At 47.4% G+C, this 23167-nt stretch overlaps 9 protein-coding genes across 9 annotated transcripts; 2 read left to right on the forward strand and 7 right to left on the reverse strand.

The window, feature by feature from the left end:
* Positions 1-1648: 1648 nt before the first annotated feature.
* On the reverse strand, positions 1649-2773 carry POX_f07390 (uncharacterized protein; the record flags this gene model as incomplete). Its single annotated transcript, XM_050116193.1, has 5 exons — positions 1649-1704; positions 1775-1949; positions 1999-2117; positions 2175-2281; positions 2337-2773. 5 exons carry the CDS (start codon positions 2771-2773, stop codon positions 1649-1651), a joined length of 894 nt encoding a protein of 297 aa, XP_049966332.1.
* A 976-nt stretch (positions 2774-3749) lies between these two features.
* Positions 3750-4104, forward strand: POX_f07391 (uncharacterized protein; the record flags this gene model as incomplete). The annotated part of the gene is made up of 2 exons (XM_050116194.1): positions 3750-3799; positions 3858-4104. The coding sequence occupies 2 exons, from the start codon at positions 3750-3752 to the stop codon at positions 4102-4104; spliced, it is 297 nt and encodes a 98-aa protein (XP_049966333.1).
* Positions 4105-6330: 2226 nt separating this feature from the next.
* On the reverse strand, positions 6331-7263 carry POX_f07392 (uncharacterized protein; the record flags this gene model as incomplete). The annotated part of the gene is made up of 2 exons (XM_050116195.1): positions 6331-6976; positions 7031-7263. The coding sequence occupies 2 exons, from the start codon at positions 7261-7263 to the stop codon at positions 6331-6333; spliced, it is 879 nt and encodes a 292-aa protein (XP_049966334.1).
* Positions 7264-7861: 598 nt separating this feature from the next.
* Positions 7862-8011, forward strand: POX_f07393 (uncharacterized protein; the record flags this gene model as incomplete). Its single annotated transcript, XM_050116196.1, has 1 exon — positions 7862-8011. One exon carries the CDS (start codon positions 7862-7864, stop codon positions 8009-8011), a length of 150 nt encoding a protein of 49 aa, XP_049966335.1.
* Positions 8012-9388: 1377 nt separating this feature from the next.
* Positions 9389-9679, reverse strand: POX_f07394 (uncharacterized protein; the record flags this gene model as incomplete). The annotated part of the gene is made up of 1 exon (XM_050116197.1): positions 9389-9679. The coding sequence occupies one exon, from the start codon at positions 9677-9679 to the stop codon at positions 9389-9391; it is 291 nt and encodes a 96-aa protein (XP_049966336.1).
* A 1373-nt stretch (positions 9680-11052) lies between these two features.
* On the reverse strand, positions 11053-11229 carry POX_f07395 (uncharacterized protein; the record flags this gene model as incomplete). The annotated part of the gene is made up of 1 exon (XM_050116198.1): positions 11053-11229. One exon carries the CDS (start codon positions 11227-11229, stop codon positions 11053-11055), a length of 177 nt encoding a protein of 58 aa, XP_049966337.1.
* A 1957-nt stretch (positions 11230-13186) lies between these two features.
* On the reverse strand, positions 13187-14294 carry POX_f07396 (uncharacterized protein; the record flags this gene model as incomplete). The annotated part of the gene is made up of 3 exons (XM_050116199.1): positions 13187-13585; positions 13647-14177; positions 14241-14294. The coding sequence occupies 3 exons, from the start codon at positions 14292-14294 to the stop codon at positions 13187-13189; spliced, it is 984 nt and encodes a 327-aa protein (XP_049966338.1).
* An 829-nt stretch (positions 14295-15123) lies between these two features.
* POX_f07397 (uncharacterized protein) lies at positions 15124-16472 on the reverse strand (the record flags this gene model as incomplete). The annotated part of the gene is made up of 2 exons (XM_050116200.1): positions 15124-15695; positions 16139-16472. The coding sequence occupies 2 exons, from the start codon at positions 16470-16472 to the stop codon at positions 15124-15126; spliced, it is 906 nt and encodes a 301-aa protein (XP_049966339.1).
* Positions 16473-16863: 391 nt separating this feature from the next.
* Positions 16864-20326, reverse strand: POX_f07398 (uncharacterized protein; the record flags this gene model as incomplete). The annotated part of the gene is made up of 3 exons (XM_050116201.1): positions 16864-18426; positions 18694-19076; positions 19234-20326. 3 exons carry the CDS (start codon positions 20324-20326, stop codon positions 16864-16866), a joined length of 3039 nt encoding a protein of 1012 aa, XP_049966340.1.
* Between the last annotated feature and the right edge of the window lie 2841 nt (positions 20327-23167).

Consider the following 23167-nt stretch of genomic DNA (forward strand, 5'->3'; position numbering starts at 1 on the left):
TTGCACATTGTTACTTGGTTACCACCTTGAAGCACTTTGCACTCCACGGTTCAACTCTAAGACAAACCCAACCTATAGGTAGGGGATTCACTCAGTGGTAACACTTAGTGATTGACCTACTTAGCGCGCACTTCTGGCACGTCTTGCAAGACACTCGATAGGATCTAGGCCTTGCAATTACTCGCGAGTCCTCGGCTCGCGCTACTCGCGAACCGGCTCGCAGGACTCGCGAGCCAAGGACTCGCGAGTTCGAGCCGGGAAGGCCGGCCCGCGGAAAATTACTCGCGAGCCGAGGACTCGCGAGTCTTCGGCTCGCGAGTTCGAGTCAGAAAGTCCGGCTCGCGAGCCGTACGACGGTAATACACTAGTAATCGAGCCAATCGAACCGCGAGTTTTTCTGGCTCGCTATATATAATAATAAATTACCGGCTCGATTTTACAATACCGTACGAGCGGGAAGACTCGCGAGTCCTTGACTCGCGAGTTCGAGCCAGTCTTTCCGGCTCGCGAGTAATTTTCCGCGAGCCAGGGACTCGCGAGTCTTCCGGCTCGCGAGTTCGAGCCAGAAGTGCGAGCCGGCTCGCGAGTCGAGTCCAAAAAGCCGGCTCGCCGCGAGTAATTGCAAGGTCTACCCCATGGTCCTTTGTGGTCCCCCGGGCGGTCCCCCGCAGTTGTATAATTCTGCCAAGACCTTCCTATTTCGGCCGCATAAAATGATGATTCAACCTCGTTTTTTACTGTTATTAAACACTGTTTTAGGACTTACACGAACATTGATAATAAATTAGTGTTACGCGGTGCCGACTGGTCACTGCGAGTTAGAATGTCCTGGGCCGATACTTGCCTGCTATCCTAACTTCCAATCCCAAGACTTGGTCTCTCAATCGTACCGTTGCTTCGCAAAGCCTTACTACGGGTTGGATCCTATTAGACCTTGCAATTACTCGCGGCGAGCCGGCTTTTTGGACTCGACTCGCGAGCCGGCTCGCACTTCTGGCTCGAACTCGCGAGCCGGAAGACTCGCGAGTCCCTGGCTCGCGGAAAATTACTCGCGAGCCGGAAAGACTGGCTCGAACTCGCGAGTCCTTGACTCGCGAGTAATTTTCCGCGGGCCGAGGACTCGCGAGTAATTGCAAGGCCTACCATGGGGGACCGTGGTGCGGTCCTAGATGCCATCAAAAAAGCCCAAGGACCGGATGGTCCGGTCCTGGTCCTGAGAATTAGGACCGGACCCGGTCCTTGCCGAGGCCTACCTATATCGAAAACTACAATTCTACCCTTATCCTTAACCCCTAGGTCGCGGAGTAACGGTCGAGAGTAGTTTAGCTATATTTCATGAAAAAATGCGGCGTCTACTGCTACTCGACTGTTGATGTTAACTTTAAAGACCTTCCCCTTGTTTATAAAGAATGTACTGCCTTTATAGTGCTAAAAGTGTGAGCTAGCTAAATCCCGAAACCTTTGGCCTCTTCCGACTAAGTCTTTACGGACTTGCTCGTGCCTTGGATAGTGGCGGAGAGGGTAAGTCTCAAGAGTCGCGATCGGCTTTGACCCTCGGAACTTTAGCACACGCAAAAAGATACTAGCCTCGCCGAACTTGACTCCGTTATAATTAAGAAATCGGTATTCGAGGTTAAACTACGTCTCGTTATTTTGGATATTTCTTCTCCCGCGTCGAATTTGACACATCGCGGCTCTTTTGTGCTAATGCATGTAGTATAAATATGGCAACCAGGCTTGAAAAGCGCCCAAAGAAGGTCATAGGCAATATGACCGTGCTGCAGCATTGATTCGAGACGCTGCGAGATAGAGGCATACGCCTGCTTGAGGTGGTCGATGAGCAGGCGGAGATGCTCCGTATGTGCCGAGTTATGGTCCGAACTGTTGTCCGTGTTCTCGACATATCTGTCGAGCTCCGGGAGGAAATGGAAAAGGACGTTTTGCTCGATCTAAATCCACGTCAGCGTTCTCTTAGAGATTTCATTCCGTCTCAATTACCGATGGCTTGTCCTCTATCAGACTAATAGCTTTGATGTCGTGCAGCACCACACGTAGGATGTCACGTAGACCTTCCGATTTGATGTCTATGTAGGACGTCACCTCCTCAGAATTCCGCTCTAATCATGCAATTAGTATTGGTAAGGGTCCCTTGCGCAAAGATATTAATTACATACCAACTCGTTCGCGGACAACAAACACACAATCAGCATAGTCGTCCAGATCAGTGCGAGTCTCGGCGGTTGGATCGGCTATCTTGTATTTACATGTCTCTTTGTCCCAACTGTACCTGTGTCAGAAATTTCCGAACAAGAACGGTTTGCATGGCTAGCTCATACGTTTCAACGACTGTTTTGAATTGGGATGCTGATGCCCATTTCTCAAACAATTTGAAATCATCTGGCGTAGTACAGATTGGACGATTGAGATCAATTTCATCTGCCACCTGAACAGCCTCTTCCTGTTCATTGTTGGCAAGACCAGACTGAGCAGGATTAGTTGTCACGAAGGGTCTAACTGAAGCACCTTCATCACTTGCGAGTTTCACCAGCAACTGCTTCAGCTGAATCATGTCGGGGGCTGCTAGGGACTGGTCGTGGGAGGCAGGAGTGTTTGGAGGTTCTTGGTTGGTAAGATCGAGCATCGCCTTCTCAAGAAACACACCAAAGAGATATTTCAGGTCGTTCAAGGTAGTTGGAGGCATAGTCGACTCCTTGGCTGGGCTATCGGGCGGCGTCAACCTTTGGTGGCAGGGAGAGGAAGTCTTCAATGCCATGCCGTGAGGTTTGAAAAACTGAGAAATAAGGGTGCAGTATGGGAAGCTGGTATGGAATGTTCAAGAGACTGGAATGTCGATGATGACCAGAAATACAGATGAGAGCCCGAGGAATTTCTCATTCTTATACGTTCGTAACCTGTCGTCCACGCCGATGGCGTCGAGCGGTAGGACATTGTGCCGCGAGATGCACGGTAGACGCCTCGAACATCTTCGATTGTTTAGACACCTTCCAGCTTGGTATCAATATCGACAGGCGTGCATGATTTGTTGTACCCGTCATTACGTACGCAGCTAATATAACTCTTTCTATGTCTAGTTAAGACTTATGGGTATTGGTTCGTGCATTGTCTTATTCAGTTGTGCTTGCTCTTATTCACTCGTATCTGCTCTTGTTAACTTATGTCTGCCTCCCAATTCGTTCAGCATGCGCGGCTGAGTTCAGTGATTCGATTCAGCACGTGATGGGCCTTTAGACGTGTCCCTGATTGAAAGGTCCTTTCTGTCTATATAGAAAACAATCCTCAGAACGGAAACACACTCTCACACAATACAACGCCATATAGTGGAAGCCCTCTTTTGGCTTGATACGTAATGCTGCCCGAATTGCTCCCTTCCGATCGGGCTGGTCTGGCTTTGTCAGGTCGCAACAACCGAGCCCCGCCGATACCCCGCCAAAAAAAGCTCACCACTTCACAATCATACCCTTCCAACCTCGGACGTATACAGTCTGCGTTGCTGTTCAGGTTCTTGACCGAAACCCGTCATCCTTTACCCACCTGCTTCCGGAATACTAATCTGGCCCTGCTCCCACAGTTACAGTGAAATCCTACTCGCGAAACCAATCTCCAACGAGCCACAAAAATACAGAAGCGCAGTTAGATGACTCCTAAAAGATTATTCTGGACAAATTCGAATATCTTCTACCGGAAGACTTCCCAAATCATGGCTGAGAAAAGTGAAGTGATAACACTGGATGCCGCCCCTCAAGACGATGAGCGTCTTAGGAAGATGGTCCAAGAGAAGGTGGGTAATGTCCTGCATCTTTTAATCCTCTTACTAAAATAATAAAACAGGTCAAAAGAAATGTTGCCCTCGACAAAGATTGGACTGTCGGCGGCAACCTCGAAAGCATCGATCATTCAATACCCGCGCTGCTTTTGAGGAAAGATGGTGCATGGGGTGCCGTTAGGGTCGACACTAGCCCTGTGTTGAATGAGGTTTCAGGGCCAGGAATGGACCCTGGAATTGCCTTGATTCTGATCAAACCTGGCGAAACCTGCAGGTTTTATCAAAGTCCCTCAGTTCGATACTTCCGGTACGCCAGTTAGATCACGCGCGACTCGAATATATTTGACCAACGCCTCACTTGCTCTAAGAGAAAGTTCAATGCGTGCGGTCCGCTCTGAGGAGTCGTCGAGGTTTATATCGATCCATGGCAATGGCGATCCAAATAAGGGACACATCAGTTTCAACCTTGGCGAACCAAGTTCATACTTTTGGAAAAAGTTCAAAAGCTCCGCGAACTCAACATCGACAACCGTGGGAGGAGGCTGATTCGTGGAAGAGTAATCCTTCGGCATATCTGCTATTTGCATTAGTGATCTTTTCGTTGAGGAGCGATGTGAGCCTTACCTGCTGTATATTTTTGTTTGAATTCATCATTGCAGACTTCCTTAGCCTTGATGCTAAGGCCATTCGGCCACTTGCGGATGGTTTTCCACCATTGACACACTTCTAGCACAGTTTCATCCGAGATTCTTGACAACCTCGTGATACTTATCGCTGTGGCAAAGAGGAAAAAAACCTCTTCTCCCAAGCGTCGAAGAATGTCAAATAAAAGCTTTCGCGCCCGCAATCTTCCGAAGCGTTGTGCTTCGGATAACCCAGTCAACTCAGGACTTTCAAGCAAAACCAAGCATAACTGTAGTCGCTCATCTTGATCATGGAGCAAAGGACGGTTCTCTTCATCGAAAGTCATTAGTCCCTTTTGGAGAAGCTGCAATACTCCAATCTTCGGCAGAGCCATCTTCCGTCGTCCTGATGACGTCATACTAATTGTTAGGAAATATGAGGTATATGTAGGTAAGAAGTTGCACGAGGCAATCAGAGAGGATAAGAGAAATGAGGGGAAAAAAGTAAGAAATAAAGTAGGACAGGGTAGGATGGCGAGGGGAACGTAAGGGTGAAGACGAGCCTGTAAGAGTGAGGACAAATATATAAGAGTGAGAACGAGAACGTAGGAGTGAGTAAGAGAGGGTTTGCGCAGTGGCGCATCTTGAATAGAATTTCATGCCTAGCTGCTCCTCAGTAACGTTTTCTTATTGGTCCGCCAACATAGCCCCCACTTTGGTGCGGTTCATAGGCATATGATGCTATGATTGAAGAGGGTCGTGCGGATGCTATTTTGACGAACCCTAGACCGTTCAGCCGCTTGTACTTTGTCAGGTTGGGGCGGCTTCAGCGCAGACATCTTGCTAAACAGGATCACGCTAATGCAGTAGTGGTCACCTTCTCGCTCTGAGAATATGCCAATCTGCAGCCAATGATCAGAGGTTCCGGATATGGTGCAGCACTGGACGCGCCTTTGGCCGTGATATTCGCGTCTCCTAGACAGGGTTCCCCACTCTGTCCAACGTGGCCATGTCGAGGTCAAAACCCCTTTTTTCCTTAATTTGTAGTTGTCCAGATAGGAACTGCAGAGAAGAGCACGGCTTTACTTAAGAAGCCCGCCTGTCCCCTTGAACCTCGTGCTCAACCACTGCCTTTGTGACCGATCAGTAAAATTTGCTGCTTCCCAAGCGCCAAAAACTGCTTATCTGAACCGCTTCTCTCAATCGTATACCCTCTTGTTGGAGTCATTTCAAGTACAGTACACGTGCCCTCTATTCCAGATCGGTGGACTCCTAACCTAATACCTGCATAGTCTCTGCCTCCGCCATGACTTCTGAATCCGATATAACTGTTCCCGTGGACGCGATCACTTGTTGTACATGCGGACAGGACAAGAGCTTTGTGCACGCAGACTGTGGCGCTTGTTATTCTTGTTGCAATTGCTCCAAGAGAAAGGAGTGAATGATCAGAGACGGGAGGCGAATAGCTGGAAGGGTATTTTTTGAACTGTCACTGAAGCTGCTTGACCAACAACCGGCCATACGGATCCTTCTGAGGATTGGCTCCCTGGGCTCTCCTAAAACAGTTTACGAAATCCACCGCAGCGCATAAGGGATGGGAGAGACCAAGTAGCAGAAATTATACATATACAAAAGACTCCCGTTCTGAAACCCATTTCGTATTTGCGATGGCTGGAATCCGCCATCCCTGGATATAAGGTTCTGTAAACTTAAGCTCCTTGGGAATCCAGAGATTGCTGGCGCCTACAATACAAATGTAATCCTTTCAGTGCAGAGCATATCTCAACATCATCAGAATGGCTCGGAAGGCTATAGGTATCATAATCAAGCCACATCTGCCTTGTTCTCGGAGATTCAGCATCTGCTAATGGTTTCCTGTGAAGTGCCATGGTCAGACAGATTCGATTATCGAAAAAAGAGAACTTACTCATTGCTATTGAACACTTCAAAGCCGGTGGAAATAATGAGCACAGGCCGAGCAAGATCGGCGATGATCTGCTTGACTGGGGCGGCAGCAAAGGGTGATATTACAATCGAGTCCTCGTCGATTTCCGCGAATCCTCCGGCACCGTGAGTCCCAACAATTTCGAATTCCTTCTTGGTCAGGATATCTTCTGCAACCTCTGTATACTCTGGGTCCTGGGCAAGTAACGGCAATGTTTCATTGCCACGGCAGAGTTGAGCAATAGTAAGAGCCATCGAGTGCTGGATCATGCAGCCCATCACATTTTTCACCTCCGAGTTCTCATCCCAAGAGTCGTGCTGCTTTTTCAGCCATTCAGGCGCGGAGCGGCAAAAATCACCGAGCCCGAAGCAGAGAACTTTCTTCACAGTCTTTTTACCAAGTACATCCTGGACCAAGGCTGCCAAGTGCTTGCAGGTCTTGCTATTCTGCCACAACAAGTGTTTCTGGTCAAAGACTTGCATAGGCTGTGCTATAAGCTCTCGAAAGTTTCGCGCAGTCTGATTGCTCCAATCCACAATGTAAGAGCATAGGTAGGTTTCGATTGGGCCGTTCGGTTGCGTTTTCACAAGTTGCCAATATTCTTGGTACTTGACATGGGGTTTCCTAAGGAAAACTTAGATTGCAGGCTGAAATTGGGTCGGAATACCATATACGAACCAGATAGGATTCTGTACTTGGAACATGGGATTGGAAATTTGGATTATGCCTCCATCGATTCGACGGACCGAGAATCGCTCCATCGTATAGGATTGACGCAATTGTTGTTCTATGTCTTCGAGATCCTTTCTCGTCCAAAGCCTGGCACCAGAACTGTACAGATCTGCGGCTCTTTGGCTACTGATCCGCCAATCTGTGCACCCGTAGTCGAGTGGTTTTAGGGTTTGTGGCATGGTGTCGTAGCTGCTGGTCGAGCAAGGGTGGGAACAAACCATGTGGTGAGTTGCCAGGAGGAAAAGCCCAAGATTGTTTGGAAAGGGGAAAAGTTTTTCGTGTATGAGGATCAGAAAAAAAAGGCTACTGAGCTGTGATACTCGATGATGGTCTGCTTTTGTGCATGGGTACCAATGTCGGATACAGCGGCAACGTTTGCTTTCAAGGGTCAAGAAAAAATCGACTACCGTGGGAGCTCTGTCTCCGACTACTTGACTAACTGCTTAGTTTAAGTAACAAGTAACTAGGTAAGGGGTCAAAAAAGCCAAGGCAAGAGGAAAAATAAAATTCCGATCATGGCGGCCCTGCTAGAAATCTCCCTTCCCATTTGGGTTAGCGCCCGGACGTGCTCAGAGTATATTAGTTACTGGCCCAATGGGAACGCAGTGTGCTTCCCAACTCTCTCAGGTCCTAGTCTCGGGCCACATCAGGTGTTACACCACATTTCACACCAAATTCTACACCGCCTTTATCCTCTTGAGCGAATCCTCTTGAGAGCAATTTAGTCCTGTGACGTCTAACCAAAGAGCAAATGCCAGATAAGAAAGACGACGTCATATGAAGCCCCTCTTCGTACTGCACCCTTCCTATAACGGTCGTCCTAGTCCTAGCCTAGTCATGAAAACGCACAAGGCATACAGGGCTCTATGTGCAATAGGCTCTTTGTGGAAGAGGGCGTCGTATGAAATGGAGGTCCAACAAGACTAGGGAGTCCAGGAAGACCAGGGAGTCAAGACCAGAGGCCGTGGTCTCGTTGCCTGCTGCGGAAGTGGGTCACTGCAGGAGTGACGTGACCCACCCACTGCCGACCGCAGTGGGCGAAGACACCTCACTCCATTGGTCAACTAGGCTCATTGCCTGCTGAAGCGGGTCACGATCGAGAGTGATCTGAGTCACTACTGCAGTGGCCTCCTATTCGTCGGTCGTTGTTTGGCAAGACTCCCCTGCGGACACTAACCGTGGCTGAGCTTGGGGCGGGCCGCAGGGAAACCTATTCCACAGTGATTTAAGAGTTGCTCTTTCCTCACCCATTCAAGCTTTGAAACATGCAGACTTCCCACTCAACGTTTACAGTATGTGTGTGTGTGTGTGTGTGTGTGTGTGTGTAATTCATTTACCCTGACCCCTCACCGAAGTGATATGCAGGCTACCACAATTATATATACATCTAGAATACATGTTTCGTGTACCACTTCCAAAACGAACTTAGAGCCTCGTCGGGGCCTGCCGTGGCCTAGTAGCCCTTATTGCTTGTCTTGCTGCCCTCATGGCGCGCGGCTTTGAAATCGCTGTGACGCTTCAGCGAAGTCCAAGACAGCCTCCACCGTCTTAGCACGTGAAGCAGTTCCCCTTTCTCCAGATCCTCCCAATAAGGTTATCATGCTGTTAAACGCGTCCCCGACCTTCCCCCGGAGCTCTCGGCGTAGATCTCGGAGTGAAGGACAATCTAGCAGAACATGTATCACACTTTCCCGCCCCACCGCCAAGACGTTAGCGTGCGCCTTTTACCAATTGCATCTGCTACAGTATACTGTATCAGCGAAGAATAGTACCCCGTACTTCGAGAAACCACCGTGTCTCCTCCCGCGGTTACTACATAATCTGCGCAAAAGCTTTCCGCACTGCCAACCGGACTCGGTCACAGCCATTCAATTTCCGCTTGTGCTGGCATTGTACTGAATGTACTAGTGTATTGAGTCATTTTTCAAGTATTTTTAAATCACAAGAGATTCATCAAATCCTCATTGTCGACGATGCGTAGTAACTAGACAGATACTGAATTAATGCGTGAACAAATCAGCTGTCACCTGTGTATGACCCCGCACATTAGGTAGAGATGCGGCCAGAGGATGGATACAAGCCGATTTTCTCCATGACTTCATTTACCTGCTGTACATCTTCGTTGGAATCAACCCAAACTGCACCAAGAATAGCTTCCATGGTGGTGGCCAATGTGCTATCTGGCACATGCCTTTCTAGGTCTGGTCTTTGGTGGATAAATCTCTGCAAATCCAAGACTCTAGCCATAGAGGCTAGCTGCTTGTTGCAGGCGTAAGTCTGAAGCAGACTTGTCCCTTGCTCTGTTTATATTAGCCTGATGTCAAATCTTGAAGAGGTAAACATACCTGTGGTGTTGCCTTCACGATACCAACGACGAAGCAGCATAAGGGCGAGTATTTTGTCTCCTACTAAGGCGAGCCGCTCATTTCCTGCTGATGATAGCCCTGACTCTTCTAAAGCCTCTTCCAGCAATCCTTGGTCATGGAAATGATGTCCAATCACTTTCTCAAATTCTGGACTGGATTCTTGTCCCATAGTCTTCAGTCTGATTGTAGTTTGTACAGTAAAAGGTGCAAACCGATTTTTGAAAGTCATCGTGAGCTATATAAAAGATTTCATGGGGTCTCTGTAATAATGACGTTAGTATGAGCATTAGATAAAGGTGAACTGTCGTTCGTATCTGGTAGTCTACTTCATACCATGGTTGAAATGGCAAATTATAACCTTATCAAGCAAATTGGTAGGCGGTCTGCAAGGCAGAAATGCCTGACGACCAGCTCCTTAACTAGAGCTAGGTTATTAAGGCGAGGAACTATAAGTGATTTTGGAAATAGTGTACCTGACCTGTGAAGATTGAGATCTTTCTGATGGGAGAGGATTCTATCGTAGAGGTTATCTACTCAGCGGGACTACAGTACCCCAATAGAATATCCACGCTACGGTCTTGGCAGCGTGTTACGGACCTCAAAGAAGCGCGGGGGCCGCAGTGAAAGGCGAAGCCTCAATAACGGCTCTACGCCAAGAAACCCTACGCCTCGGACAAACCCTCGAGGTTAGGGGATGGAATTACAAGGAACAGCTCCACAAAAAGAACGCATCAACAAATGGAAAGGATGGAAAGGATGATGAAAAGACTAAGATCGGCAGGCTACTGAAGCGGGGTTCACTTCCCGGTGTTACCGCCCTCGTTAGTCAGCGGTCACCTGGTCCCGTAATTCTGCGGACTACATGCGAATACATGAAACAAACGCAAAACCGCTCCTGCCGTCACAGCAGCTATTTGAGTGACGACCGTGAGCCAATCATCTACGGACACTAAGGATTAGCGTTGTCACGTGCGTTTCGGTATACTTGGGCGTACCCCAGGGGAACCAAGGCAAAGACATTCAGGGCAGGAGCCGGAAACAGCCTGCGGCTAACCGACACGAACAGGACCGCATTATCGCCCGTATTGCTGTCTTCCTCTTTAAGATCCCTTCTATATAGTTAGAATTGGGATTAGGTTCCCTTTAAGGTGATCGAATTCTTGTTCCCATTATTCTTTCTAATAGAAATTGGCATTGTTGGATTTTGTTGGTTTTTCTAAGGATTTTGGGAGGTTTAGGTGGAATTCTGGGTGTTACCTCCGTTCTTCTTGATTCTGTTGTTGTACATTATGGTCCACCCTTCTGGCGGTGGTCCATTTAGATTGTCTATGTTCCTCTATAGGGCATTCACCCAGATACCTTTGATAGGCTTCCAATCTAGGGTTCGCGATATAATAACCAAATAGGCGCAGTCCTTAGTAGCATGGCCTTTTCTTCCGCAAAAGAGACAGTTACGGTTCGGAGCAACCTAATTTAGGCCTTCAGTCCATTCTTTTGCCCATTCCTGTAGCGATTTACCTCTCGGAGGCATATACTTCAACGGGAGGTATTTATATTTGTCTGACGAGAGTTTTGAGGATTTTCCGGTTATCGTGGTTATTGTTAGGGGGTCTGTATCACAGGACAGAGAACCTGTTGGCTAGGCAGAGTGTCCAAGTCTATGGGGTCTGATTTCAAAGACTGAATCTTGGGGTCCGGGTAGACTCCACTAGTTTCCACAATATATACATAGAGGTTCCGCGTACCGAGTCCCCGTCGCCCCACATAGAGCCCTTTCATGGGGTTGTTACCCTAAGGCGACGCGGGGTAGATTCGACCGTGAATCGTCTTGAGTCACCAAGTATGACTTGCGCCGTAACAGTTATAACGCTCGAGAATTGGTCATTCACAATTTCCAGTTCATAGATTACCTTAGTGAAGGTTCGGAAAAGGTCTAGGGCGGTAATCTTTGCAATATTTTCGTATCTGTTAGAATAGTCTGCTAGTCTAGCAGCCACAAAGGTTAGGATATCACTTTGTAATTCATCAAGAAGTAGGGAAACGATCATACCTAGGGCAAGTTGGACTTCTTTCGTTGCTTTGGTGTAGGCACTACGAAATTCATGCACAAAATCGATTACCGATAGGTAGTCAGCTCAGTAGGTTCGTAGAACCCTGGTCTGTGAAGGGCTGTAGCAGAATTGATTCAATTGTACTAGGCCACATGCAGTTTACAACAATCTGGAGGAAAGAAAGAAGAAAGGACAGAAGTAGTCGCGGTCCTTAAGAGTGTCGATCCCTTATGCATGGAGTCCTCTAGAACCTCGTGATGGAATCGCTCAGAATCCTTCTACTAAGACGATATCCGAAGGCCATGGCACATGGTTTACCACCGGGCTCTGGCCCGTCACATGGTCACCTTCTTTTTGCTAGGAATAAAGCCGGTGGTATAGAGGGCCTTTTTCAAGCCAATAACATATTCATCAGCGAATTTGCATCGGAATCTCATAGCTTTAACCATTGCATCGATATCCTTCGAAATAGACTGTTGGAGCCACATCTATATGGCATGGGAGTGTTTGACCCAAGTTTCTGCTTCGTCAGATGTCACTTTGGGCATATCAAATTTTAGGTCAACGAGACGATGGAGTCCTTTCTTTTTAAGGATTTAGCATACATCTCTGAACCAGTCCTCGAAGTCTTCTGTTCTTTCCAACATTTCAAGTAGGTTAAGGGTGAATTCTTTAGGGGCGCCAGTAAGTTAGTTCACTAGCTAGCCTCGGGATTTCAGGTAAAGAACTTGCTGTAGTCCTCGCGAGATGCAGGGAATTCCTTAACACCGGCCGCTTGGCCAAGGTCTTCTTCAGCTATAGTTGGTATTTAGGAATATGATGATGGAGGTTTGGGTAAATTTGATGATTTAGGTAGGATTTGGAGATGGACTTTGGTAAGAAGGAAGGTTTGTGGGGGATGTGTGGTGTTAGTGTGTTGTTGATGTTGTTGTGGTGGGGTCTGAAGTGAAAGATGTTGATGTTGTGGTGGTCCTAGCAAACATCAACAGACGCGTCTTTTCTTTTTGTTAATATTGAATTTGGCTTCCACAGCCTGGTTGAATTTGTTGTATTTGATGAGTTTCTGGCTTCCACAGCCTGGTTGGATTTGTTGATTTGTATTGAATTTGGTAATTTGAATTTGGTGATTTTGGTGATTATGGCTTCCACAGCCGAATTTGATGAATTTGGCGATTGAAAATTTGAGAACTTGTGGTTTTCACAAATTCAGGCCTCACTATTGCGATCGGGCTCATAACCCGATAGACCTACAGGTCTACAAGGCAAGGAAGCAATCTGGAGGTGAGACAACTGGGATTGGGAAGTCTAGGGAGAAGGAAGAAGAGAGAGAGAAGGAAAACCCACGATGGGGGAAAAACCCTCAAGACACATGACCGCTGCTGGGCCTAGCAAACATCTGGAGAGGGCAAACTCTCTCAGGCATTATGCCTCGGAGGACTCTGACGGTGATAGCTGGTTGAATTGGAGGGCTAGACTGGATGAATGCTTCTTTAGTCGTGAATTTGAGGATTTGTTAGCTTAAAATCTTACCACTTGTCTCGACCTGACTACATCTTGGCAAAGTAAACATTGGGTATAACCTAGTTGGCTGCATACGTCTCAGTGGGGAGTCACTGTACTTTGGGTTCGAATTATGCTCAATAGAAATGCAATAGTATAATACAGCAAGGAACAGGAAGTACAGTCTAAGACCCGAAGCCAACAAAGAAGCAACTGACAAAAGGACAATCAAGTGATGGCTTCTTGTAACCCGTGGAGCAGGTAGCCTTCGTAGCAGCTGTTGCAATATCCAATGGGCTGAATTGCATTCCAGGTGTTGACTGATAAGCGTCCAAGGTGTAGAATTTGAATGCACCAATGGCCATCTCTGTGAACATTGGCTCGCCTCGTTGATATTGAAGTAGGACAGGGAAGAGGAAATGCAGTGCGCCCTCCATGTTCATTTCCATTAGGTAATGTCTGTAATCGTCCTTTGGATTGAGAAGGTAGCCGAAAGTTTCTAGGGCCACAGTCCTGTAGCCACTTGCTTGGATACCCTGGATGACAGCTGTCAGGGAATAATAATTGCGAAAACGGTATAGACACTGTCAGAAATGTTAGAAATCAACAACAATATCCATAGTTAGGGGCAATGCTCTAGCTCACGTTCGCAAGGGTGTCAACCTGAGAACAGAGACCGATGTTCGCAGCCACAATCTCCTTCACTCCTTTGCTAAGAAGGTCCCATTCCTTGTTCAGGATAGACCGCGCCTCGTCACCCTCTCTTGTAAAAGCAGACCGAAGGTACTCGGAAAATAAAGCTTTGGCCTTTTTGGAGATAGCTCTGGCCATAGTGGGGATATCCACCCATCGAATTTGCTCTAACAGGTCGTTTTTGGTATCCAGTGGGCAACTCCAGTCGACATTGAGAGACATGTAGAAGTTATAGAAGCGAGTCCGCAAAACCTCGAGCTCTTCCAGAATATTTTGGGCGGTGTCGGGCTTGGACAGGAGCTCTGTGAAGGGCTTTGCGATAAGATGGAGTGATTTCCTTAGTTGCGTATCAAGACTTTGCGTAAGATCTTGTGACTTGACGTATCTTAAGCCGACCCGTCCTTTTCTTCGTGAATTCACTCTTTCCAAGGCGTGTTCAATTGCGGCGTACACGAAAGGGTCAGCCTCGTGTTCTTTGAGTTCCTGCATGCTATCAGAATACTTCATTTCAGGGCAGATTGGGCAACGAGAGCAAAGATGGCTTACTTTCAAGATGTCAGATAACCGTTTGACTGGTGCTCCGATAAAGATGGAATACATTCTCGCCTCTAGGTGTTTGTATTTGAAAAAGAAGGAGTCAATGAAGTCCGATGAAATGCCAAAAGCTTCAAGAAAGGCTCCCCGTATAAACTCGTTATAGAAAACCTTCCTGAACTCTTCCAAGCTGCTTTCGGAGAGCTTCCTTGCAATTGTCCTGGGGGCCTCTTCCAAAATCTGAGACCGACTGAGCTCCCTGAACTTTGAGTCTGGTAAACCGTGTCGTTGGGAAGGCGGTTCCAATCTATTCAATTGGGCATATTCCTCGTTGAAGAGACAATATTTGAAGAAAAGTGAATGTGGCCTGTGTCTTTGATCCAAGAGCTTCTTAGGTCGCCAACATATTGCTTTGTCCTGCAAGCTTTCTTCATTCCCGGCGATTTGCTTATGTGGGGATACCGTAGAGTCGTCCACCAGTGTCTGTTCTGAGCTCAAAGATGAACATGAATGATAGACCTACAGGTCTACAAGGCAAGGAAGCAATCTGGAGGCGAGACAACTGGGATTGGGAAGTCTAGGGAGAAGGAAGAAGAGAGAGAGAAGGAAAACCCACGATGGGGGAAAAACCCTCAAGACACATGACCGCTGCTGGGCCTAGCAAACATCTGGAGAGGGCAAACTCTCTCACCCCCCCCAGGACCAGCAGCAATGTGAATAATAACAACATGGTGGTGTGACATAATAAAATTTGGAAGGGGAGGGTTAGTTAGGATCTCTCATGCGCAATAATCTGGTACGATCATTTTGAAAAATCCCATTGGGCTTGGTTTTGGTAAGCATGTCAGCGGCATTGTCCTTGCTCGGGATACTGGTCAGTTGGATGAGGTTCTTTTTAATGAGGTCTCTGATCAAATGGTATCTCGTGCTGATCCAGGATAATTTTTGGGCTGACTTTGGGGTTCATGACGGTCGTGATGGCATTGTCGGAATCACAAAATAGGGTGATTGGGATATTTTTGTCGAATTCTTCATCTTGGTTCAATGGGGGCATAAGTAAAAGGTCAGCAGCAATTTTGGCAAGGTAAAGTCCCTCTTTCGCTGCGGTCGCAAGGGCACAGTATTCGGCCATAGTCGATGAGGCTGCCACGATGTCTTGTCTTTTTGAGCTCCATGAGATTGGGGCACCAGCAAAGAACCAAATGTATGCTTCGGTAGATTTTCCATCCTCTGCATCAGCGTACGATGAGTCGACAAATCCTTCCAGACCCTTTGAGGGTTCTTTTCCAAATGGGATTCCTAAATTTGTGGTGCCTGCAAGGTATTGCAACAAAACTTTGTACGCCACCATATCATCTTTCTCGGGTGTGCGTTGCGGCGCTGTAGTTTGGACACGGTCGCTGCAATATCCGGGCGCATTTTGATTGAGAGCCAACCGATCTTTCCCATCATTTTGGCATAGGCACCCTGATCGAATGCGTTATCCTCTGTTAGATCATTTGATGGGGGATTTTCCAAGAGGGATTCATTGGAATTGGCGAAGGATTGCAATTTTCATAGCCCTCATCATGGATTAAATTTGTCAAATAAGCCTGTTGGCTCATAAAGATGCAGCCAGAGGGTTCTTCAATCACATCACATCCAAGAATCTTTTGAATGGGAGGGTCTTCAGCTTTCTTTTGTTCGAGAGGCCCTTTTTCATGAGTTCAATTGATCCTCATGTCCAGTTGCAGGATATCGTCCACGTAGATCATGACAAATATGGTATGGTCCTTGTTGGTAAAGATGCATGGTTCAGAGGGGATTGGAAAGGCCTAGGCTAGACAGGTCATCTTAAAAGTTCATGCCATAGATGCCCTGCTTGTCGCAATCCATAGAGCGCTGGTTGAGTACACACGCAAGGTCTTCACCTTTTGGGCCAAATTGTTCATGTCCAGTTGGTTGTTTCATGAATATGATGCGGTTGTCTATCGCGGCATTGAGGTAGGCTCCAATTACATCCCACTGTTCCTTTTCCAATTGCGGATAGCGCCATGGTAATAAACAATTGGCTGACGCATCTGAGACAACCGGGGCATATCTTTCGTCAGGTTGGAAGTCTACGCCAGGACTTTGGCGGTTGCCACATACGACCCATCTGGCTCGGAATTCCAAGACATACCCTTCGGTATCTTGTTTGATGTCGTAGACCCATTTGCCTGGGAGGATTTTGGTACCTTTTGGGGGTTCAGTCACCAAGGTCATTGTGTTGGATGCTTCAAATTCTTTAATTGGGTCTCTTCAGCTTCAAGCCATTGGTCGGCGAATTGGGATTTCATGGCTTCCCTATGGGTTTGAGGGATTTTGACCATTGCCGACCGTATTATCTCAGTGGCTGTGCTTGATATGCCAGGTCCAATTGAGTTGTCTTCGGTAGATGCAGCGAAACATGAACTTCCTTTGTTCTTCTTCATGATCTTCTTCAACTGGTCCTTTTGCAGTGTATCTGACCATACCTTCCATAAGTTGCTCGGGACATGTCTCCGCGAACTTCTTCTTACTGGAGAGATGGAGCGTCTCCGGTCGCTCGTGAAATCTGGTGATTTGTCGTGATAGTGTCGATAGGGTCCGCTGATGAAGCTTGTGACATCGGTGGCTACGGAACCTCTGAGGAATTACTACTGGAGGGGGAGTTTGTGGTTGAATTGATTGGATGGTGTCTTAGACTTTTCAATGGTAGGATTTGGGTCAGATTCTGGTGTGGGTGGGAATTGTCCTGGTATAGTCCTTCTCTCAATTGACGGGATTGGACTATTCGGGTTCCAGCGTGAAAAAATTCCTCCCTGGTTAGGAATTGGGTCTCTAGGGATTTGGATTTCAGGATCCGGTCGAGTATCAGGGGCTCTTTTCCTCGGTTGTATCGGTAAAATTTTGCGATGTTGGGAAGGTTGTAAAATTGGGATATTTTGGTCCTCTGGCATGGTTGGTAGCACACTTGGAGGATTGGAGCGGGTTGGGGAAAAATTCGTCCCTCGCGCAATTCTGGGTCTTTTGGGAATTGGACTTGAGGAGGTGGAAGATCATGTCCCCTTCCTCTTTCCTGTTGGAGAGGTGGAATTTTTGGAGCATGGGAAGTTTGTGAAATTTGGATTTCTTCGTGGGTATCTGGGCTCATATTGGAGTGGGTGTTGCGGTCGGGATCTTCATGGTGGTCGTCATCCGCGCGGGTAGTATTTTGGGTAGGCCCATTTGATCGTTTCACGGTTATGTCGGTTGTCTTTTTGACATTTTGGATCTTCATATCATGGAGCCTTTCTTGCATAATCTGTTCAATTCGATCATCTAGGTCCAATGGCAGTGTGGATGGTTCTTCCCAAAAGTCCACATCTCTTCTGATCATGACTTTTCTCTTGCATGGGTCGTAAATCCTGTATTGGTGGCCATTCTCACCATCATATCCAACCAGGTATCCAATCCATGCCCTCGGGGCCATCTTTTGTCCTTGGGTTCGTTGTTCTTTTGGAATATGGACATAGGCTTTGGAATACCAGATGCGTAAAAACCCCAAATCGATTGGTTGCTTCACCCTGGAGCCATTGGTATCATGCCAGTACTCATTCCATCTTTCCAAAGGGGATAATTTTTCATTTGGTTTGCGGATTCGGTTCATGATGTAGGCAGTAGTAACCACAGCTTCAGGCCACAAAAATGCGGGAGCTTGGGGCGTAGCTACCATGAGGGTTCGGGCCCCCTGCATGATGAGATGTCCAGAGCTTTCAGCAACACCATTTTGTTCATGGGTGTAAGGGGCGCTTATTGAGAAAGTGCAACCCTTCTGCTCAGCCCATTCTTTGAATTTGAAGAAACTTCTGTCTCCATCTGTGCGGATTTCGGAAGGCCAAGTGCCAGTGGAAGTGAAGATACGCTTCAGCATTTGGATTAGGACATCCGAGGCTTGGCCTTTTGTCTTCATTGGAATAGCCCATCTGAACCTGGTGGCATCGTCAACTACGATTAGGACGTGTGATACATTCCCGATTCCAAGGGGAGTGCATGGCTGGATATCAATGTGGATGAATTCCCATGGTATCTCAGAGCGTGTCTGGTTTGTGTGGGATACGATCCTCTTGGATTTTGCAATCTTGCAAGCTTCACAATTGAAATGTTCGTCACCATAGACCTCCTCACCGATTTTGTGATGGTTGATTTTTGCGGTGGGCTGTCCAACATGACCTAGACGGCAATGGGCTACTTCTGGTGAAATTGTGGCAAAGGAATATGCGGTCGCTACAATTGGGGGGCCTTCTTTTCGTACGCCATGGATGGTTTGATTGAAGTGGCCTTCAGAAATGGGACACCTCGTTTCCTGTATGCGTATGCCATGATCTTTTGTTCATCATCTGGGTTGACAAAATATTCTCCCAGTCTTTCCAGCCCATTTTGTGGTCCTTGTACATTTGGGTCGTGGACAGGAGGTTAAAGTCACCCATTGGCATGTATTCGCATTGTACATCAAGGGTTTTGGTGCCTTCTGGAGGATCAATTCAATTCGAGCGATCGCTTTTCCAAGAGATTTGACAGTTCTTCCATCAGAGGTCTGGCATTGATAGCCATGTGGGTCACTTTGGAATTTCACAATTGCATTTCCATCAACACAAATCGAGCGTGATGCACCTGAGTCAACGATCCACTCAGTAGAGGGGTTTCTTTTGATTGAGGCCATAGCAAGCTGGGGATCTGGGCGGTCGGCGAAGTCGAATTCTACTGCTGTGAGGGCGTAGTAGTACTCATCTTCTTCTTCACTAGCCTGCATTGCCATATTTGCGCTCGCATTATTGTCCGCATTGCCTCCCGTATTGGTATCTTCCTCTTCAAGATCCCTTCTATGGTTAGGATTGGGGTTGGGCCCCCTTTGAGGTGATCGAATTCTTGTTCCCATCATTCTTTCCAATAGAAATTGGCATTGTTGGATTTTGTTGGCTCTTCTGAGGATTTTGGAAGGTTTGGGTGGAATTCTGGGTGTTACCCCCGTTCTTCTTGATTCTGTTATTGTACATTGTGGTCCACCCTTCTGGCGGTAGTCCATTTGGATTGTCCATGTTCCTCCATGGGGCATTCACCCAGATACCTTTGACAGGCTTCCAATCTGGGGTTCGCGATGTAATGACCAAATGGGCGCAGTCCTTGGTGGCATGGCCTTTTCTTCCGCAAAAGAAGCAGTTACCGTTCGGGGCAACCTGATTTGGGCCTTCAGTCCATTCTTTTGCCCATTCCCATGGCGATTTACCTCTCGGAGGCATATGCTTCAACGGGAGGTATTCATGTTTGTCTGACGAGGGTTTTGAAGATTTTCCGGTTGTCGTGGTTGTGACGCTCGAGAATTGGTAATTCACAATTTCCAGTTCATGGATTACCTTAGTGAAGGTTCGGAAAAGGTCTGGTGCTGTGATCTTTGCAATGTTTTCGTATCTGTTGGAATAATCTGCTAGTCTGGCAGCCACAAAGGTTGGGATATCACTTTGCAATTCATCAAGAAGTAGGGAAACGATCATGCCTGGGGCAAGTTGGACTTCTTCCGTTGCTTTGGTGTAGGCACTGCGAAATTCATGCACAAAATCGATTGCCGATGGGTAGTCAGCTCGGTAGGTTCGTAGAACCCTGGTCACCTTCTTTTTGCTGGGAATGAAGCCGGTGGTATGGAGGGCCTTTTTCAAGCTAATGACATATTCATCAGCGAATTCGCATCGGAATCTCATAGCTTTGACCATCGCATCGATGTCCTTCGAGATAGATTGTTGGAGCCATATCTGTATGGCATGGGAGTGTTCGACCCAAGTTTCTGCTTCGTCAGATGTCACTTTGGGCCTGTCACATTTTGGGTCAACGAGGCGATGGAGTCCTTTCTTTTTAAGGATTTGGCATGCATCTCTGAACCAGTCCTCGAAGTCTTCTGTTCTTTCCAACAATTCAAGTGGGTTGAGGGTGAATTCTTTGGGGGCGCCAGTAAGTTGGTTCACTGGCTGGCCTCGGGATTTCAGGGTAAAGAATTTGCTGTAGTCCTCACGAGATGCAGGGAATTCTTCAACCCCGGCCGCTTGGCCGAGATCTTCTTCAGCCATGGTTGGTATTTGGGAATGTGATTGAGGTTTGGGTAAATTTGATGATTTGGTGATTTGGATAGGATTTGGGGATGGAATTTGGTAAGAAGGGAGGTTTGTGGGGGATTGTGGTGTTGTTGTGTTGTGGTGTGGTTTGAAGTGAGAGATGTTGATGTTGTGGTGGTCCTAGCAAACATCAACAGACGCGTCTTTTCTTTTGGTGATATTGAATTTGGCTTCCACAGCCTGGTTGAATTTGTTGATTTGATGAGTTTCTGGCTTCCACAGCCTGGTTGAATTTGTTGATTTGTATTTGGTGATCTGGTGATTTTGGTGATTATGGCTTCCACAGCCGAATTTGGTGAACTTCGTGATTGGAAATTTGAGAACTTGTGGTTTTCACAAATTCAGGCCTCACTATTGCGATCGGGCTCATAACCTGATAGACCTACAGGTCTACAAGGCAAGGAAGCAATCTGGAGGCGAGACAACTGGGATTGGGAAGTCTAGGGAGAAGGAAGAAGAGAGAGAGAGGGAAAACCCACGATGGGGGAAAAACCCTCAAGACACATGACCGCTGCTGGGCCTAGCAAACATCTAGAGAGGGCAAACTCTCTCAATGAAGGTATGTTTCTGACACCTAAAGGGGATGACATATTAGCTCATCATATTATGGGAGAAAGACGAAATGCCATAAGTACATGGCATGGACATACCTTTGTCTCCGCTGTGAATCGGTACGGTGGTGGCCATTTCGATTAAAAGATAGCGTTGAGGACAGTGCATGATACGGCATGGGTACAAAAATTATACGCGCAAGCTCCTCGCCAAGAAATCTCGAATCACATGCAGGAGTAGTCTGGGGTATAAGCACCCCCTGGACTGCAGTACTTTCCAAAGTAGGTCCAAACGCATCGAGTCAGTGAGAAATCACTAACCGGCGGGAAGTCCAGAATCGCTGGATTGGCATTAAGCAGTTAAGGCTGCGACTACGAGATCAGCGTTCGCACAGTCTAGTCGCGTGGGCCCCACTCGACGATCAGCCTCCACAATATGGTTCCTAGGAGTCTGACCATTACAGAACATTTCAGTACAATAGATTTCGCAGAATGAAAACTCTTGTTTTTGGGTTGCGAGCAGTAGGAGTTCCGGGGATTGTCTGAAACCAACGGTCACGCCTCAAAACGCTGGCGACCGCACGGGCCTCCGGTCCTCCGCAGCTTCTTGTTCCACCGTACTTTTCCCGCCATGCTTCGGCTATGCTACCTTTCTAGTTTGGTGCTAATGCAGGTCTGGATCCTGGAGCTGCCGGGATTATTTTGCGTAGCCGACAACATTGTTTGTGTGACTCTGACTAGGCATGAACTTTACCTGTGGCCGAACATCTGGCCGGGACACTCGGTTAACTGACCCTCCCGAGGCGGCTGTTATTCCTCTCCCTACACCCTCCAAATTTCTATTTCTACCTCGTCAAGGCTCTAGCATGGCGTCCGTTCAAGTCCACTCCATGGAAGACCTGCCTGCAACAGGAACCAAAGTCCAGCAAGTCTCGCATGATTATGTTCTATCTTGGCAATGTTTCGAGGAGAGTGTGAGCTATGCAGAGCACTCGATCTCGGTCCCAAAATATAACGACCTCGACTACACTTTAGCCTCGAATATCATCACGCATGGGGGGTTAACAACGCCATTGTACCCGTCGACTTCATTAGCAACGCCGGTGTATTCCTGGTACTGCATGCCGCAGCTTCAACCAGGCTCAATAAAATCAGAGCAGCTTGTCCACTCTTCTTCTTTGCCACTAAAAAGCCGCGACGAACGCTCAGCGATGACGACCGACGTCAGATTTGTTCATACTATGAAAAGCACCGTGCAACGAATACTGCTATCGGTAGTAGGCCTAACACTCCTGACCTCTACATTTAATCCGACTAATGGGTTTACTGACCTCTCTGTTTGAACAGAAGTGTTCGATGTGGATAGAACGTCAGTTGTTACTCGTTATTCATGCCCCCTTTTATGCTCTTTCCTAAAATAATGCTGTAGCTGTAGCACGGTCTCGAAAATCTTGAGTCGAAGAGAAAAATATCTCAGCCTCCGCCGTGAAAACAAAGGGCTTTCTCGAACGACGAAGCGTAAAGCCCCCAGTATTAGGAAGACAGTTCTAAAATAGATGAGGAAAAGACAGCGACAAGGGTTGCAAGTGAGCGATGTGATGATTGAAGAGAAGGCATATTTCCTAGCTACTATTTGTGGCTGCCGCGAGCTCCAAGGAAGAGTAAACTTATCATGCTGGCTAAGCGAGCTCAGACAAGAGGCCAAGGCTCCAGATACAAAGCTGCCTGAGCTGAAGGACTGCCCCCAAAGCAAGTGTGAGAGCTCGTATCACTTGATCGGTGACTCCGTTATTGTTTCTTATGACCGGAACTCCTTTGATTCCCCTGTTTATCCCAACGAAGGAGTCCTTGACCTACCTTGTCCCCTGCAGGACTACAAATCATCCGAGATGGACCATCAGCCACGGACGGCAGAAGGACATCGGGGCCTATTGGAAAATCAGAACAACCGAAATATATGATAGTTGGGTCTCATCAACGACACAGTGCTGGTAAATTGGCTCAATTGGATATCTGCTGATTAAATTCTGGGGTGCTCGCCAGAGACAAAGCTCGGGTTTGGTCCAGGTTGCACTCGAGATGCTAGCCTCAGCAAATTGAGGAACAAATATGTAGGCATCACTTTGGAAAAATGACCTGATGTGAAAAATTAGGAGGAGTCTTATCAATAGTGTTGGTTGATGTGCGCACATACCTGATGCGCTCTCTCAACACCACTTTGTCTCTGGTGCCAACTAACTTGGAA

Source organism: Penicillium oxalicum, chromosome VI, assembly GCF_001723175.1.
Source record: "Penicillium oxalicum strain HP7-1 chromosome VI, whole genome shotgun sequence".
Taxonomy (NCBI): Eukaryota; Fungi; Ascomycota; class Eurotiomycetes; order Eurotiales; family Aspergillaceae; genus Penicillium; species Penicillium oxalicum.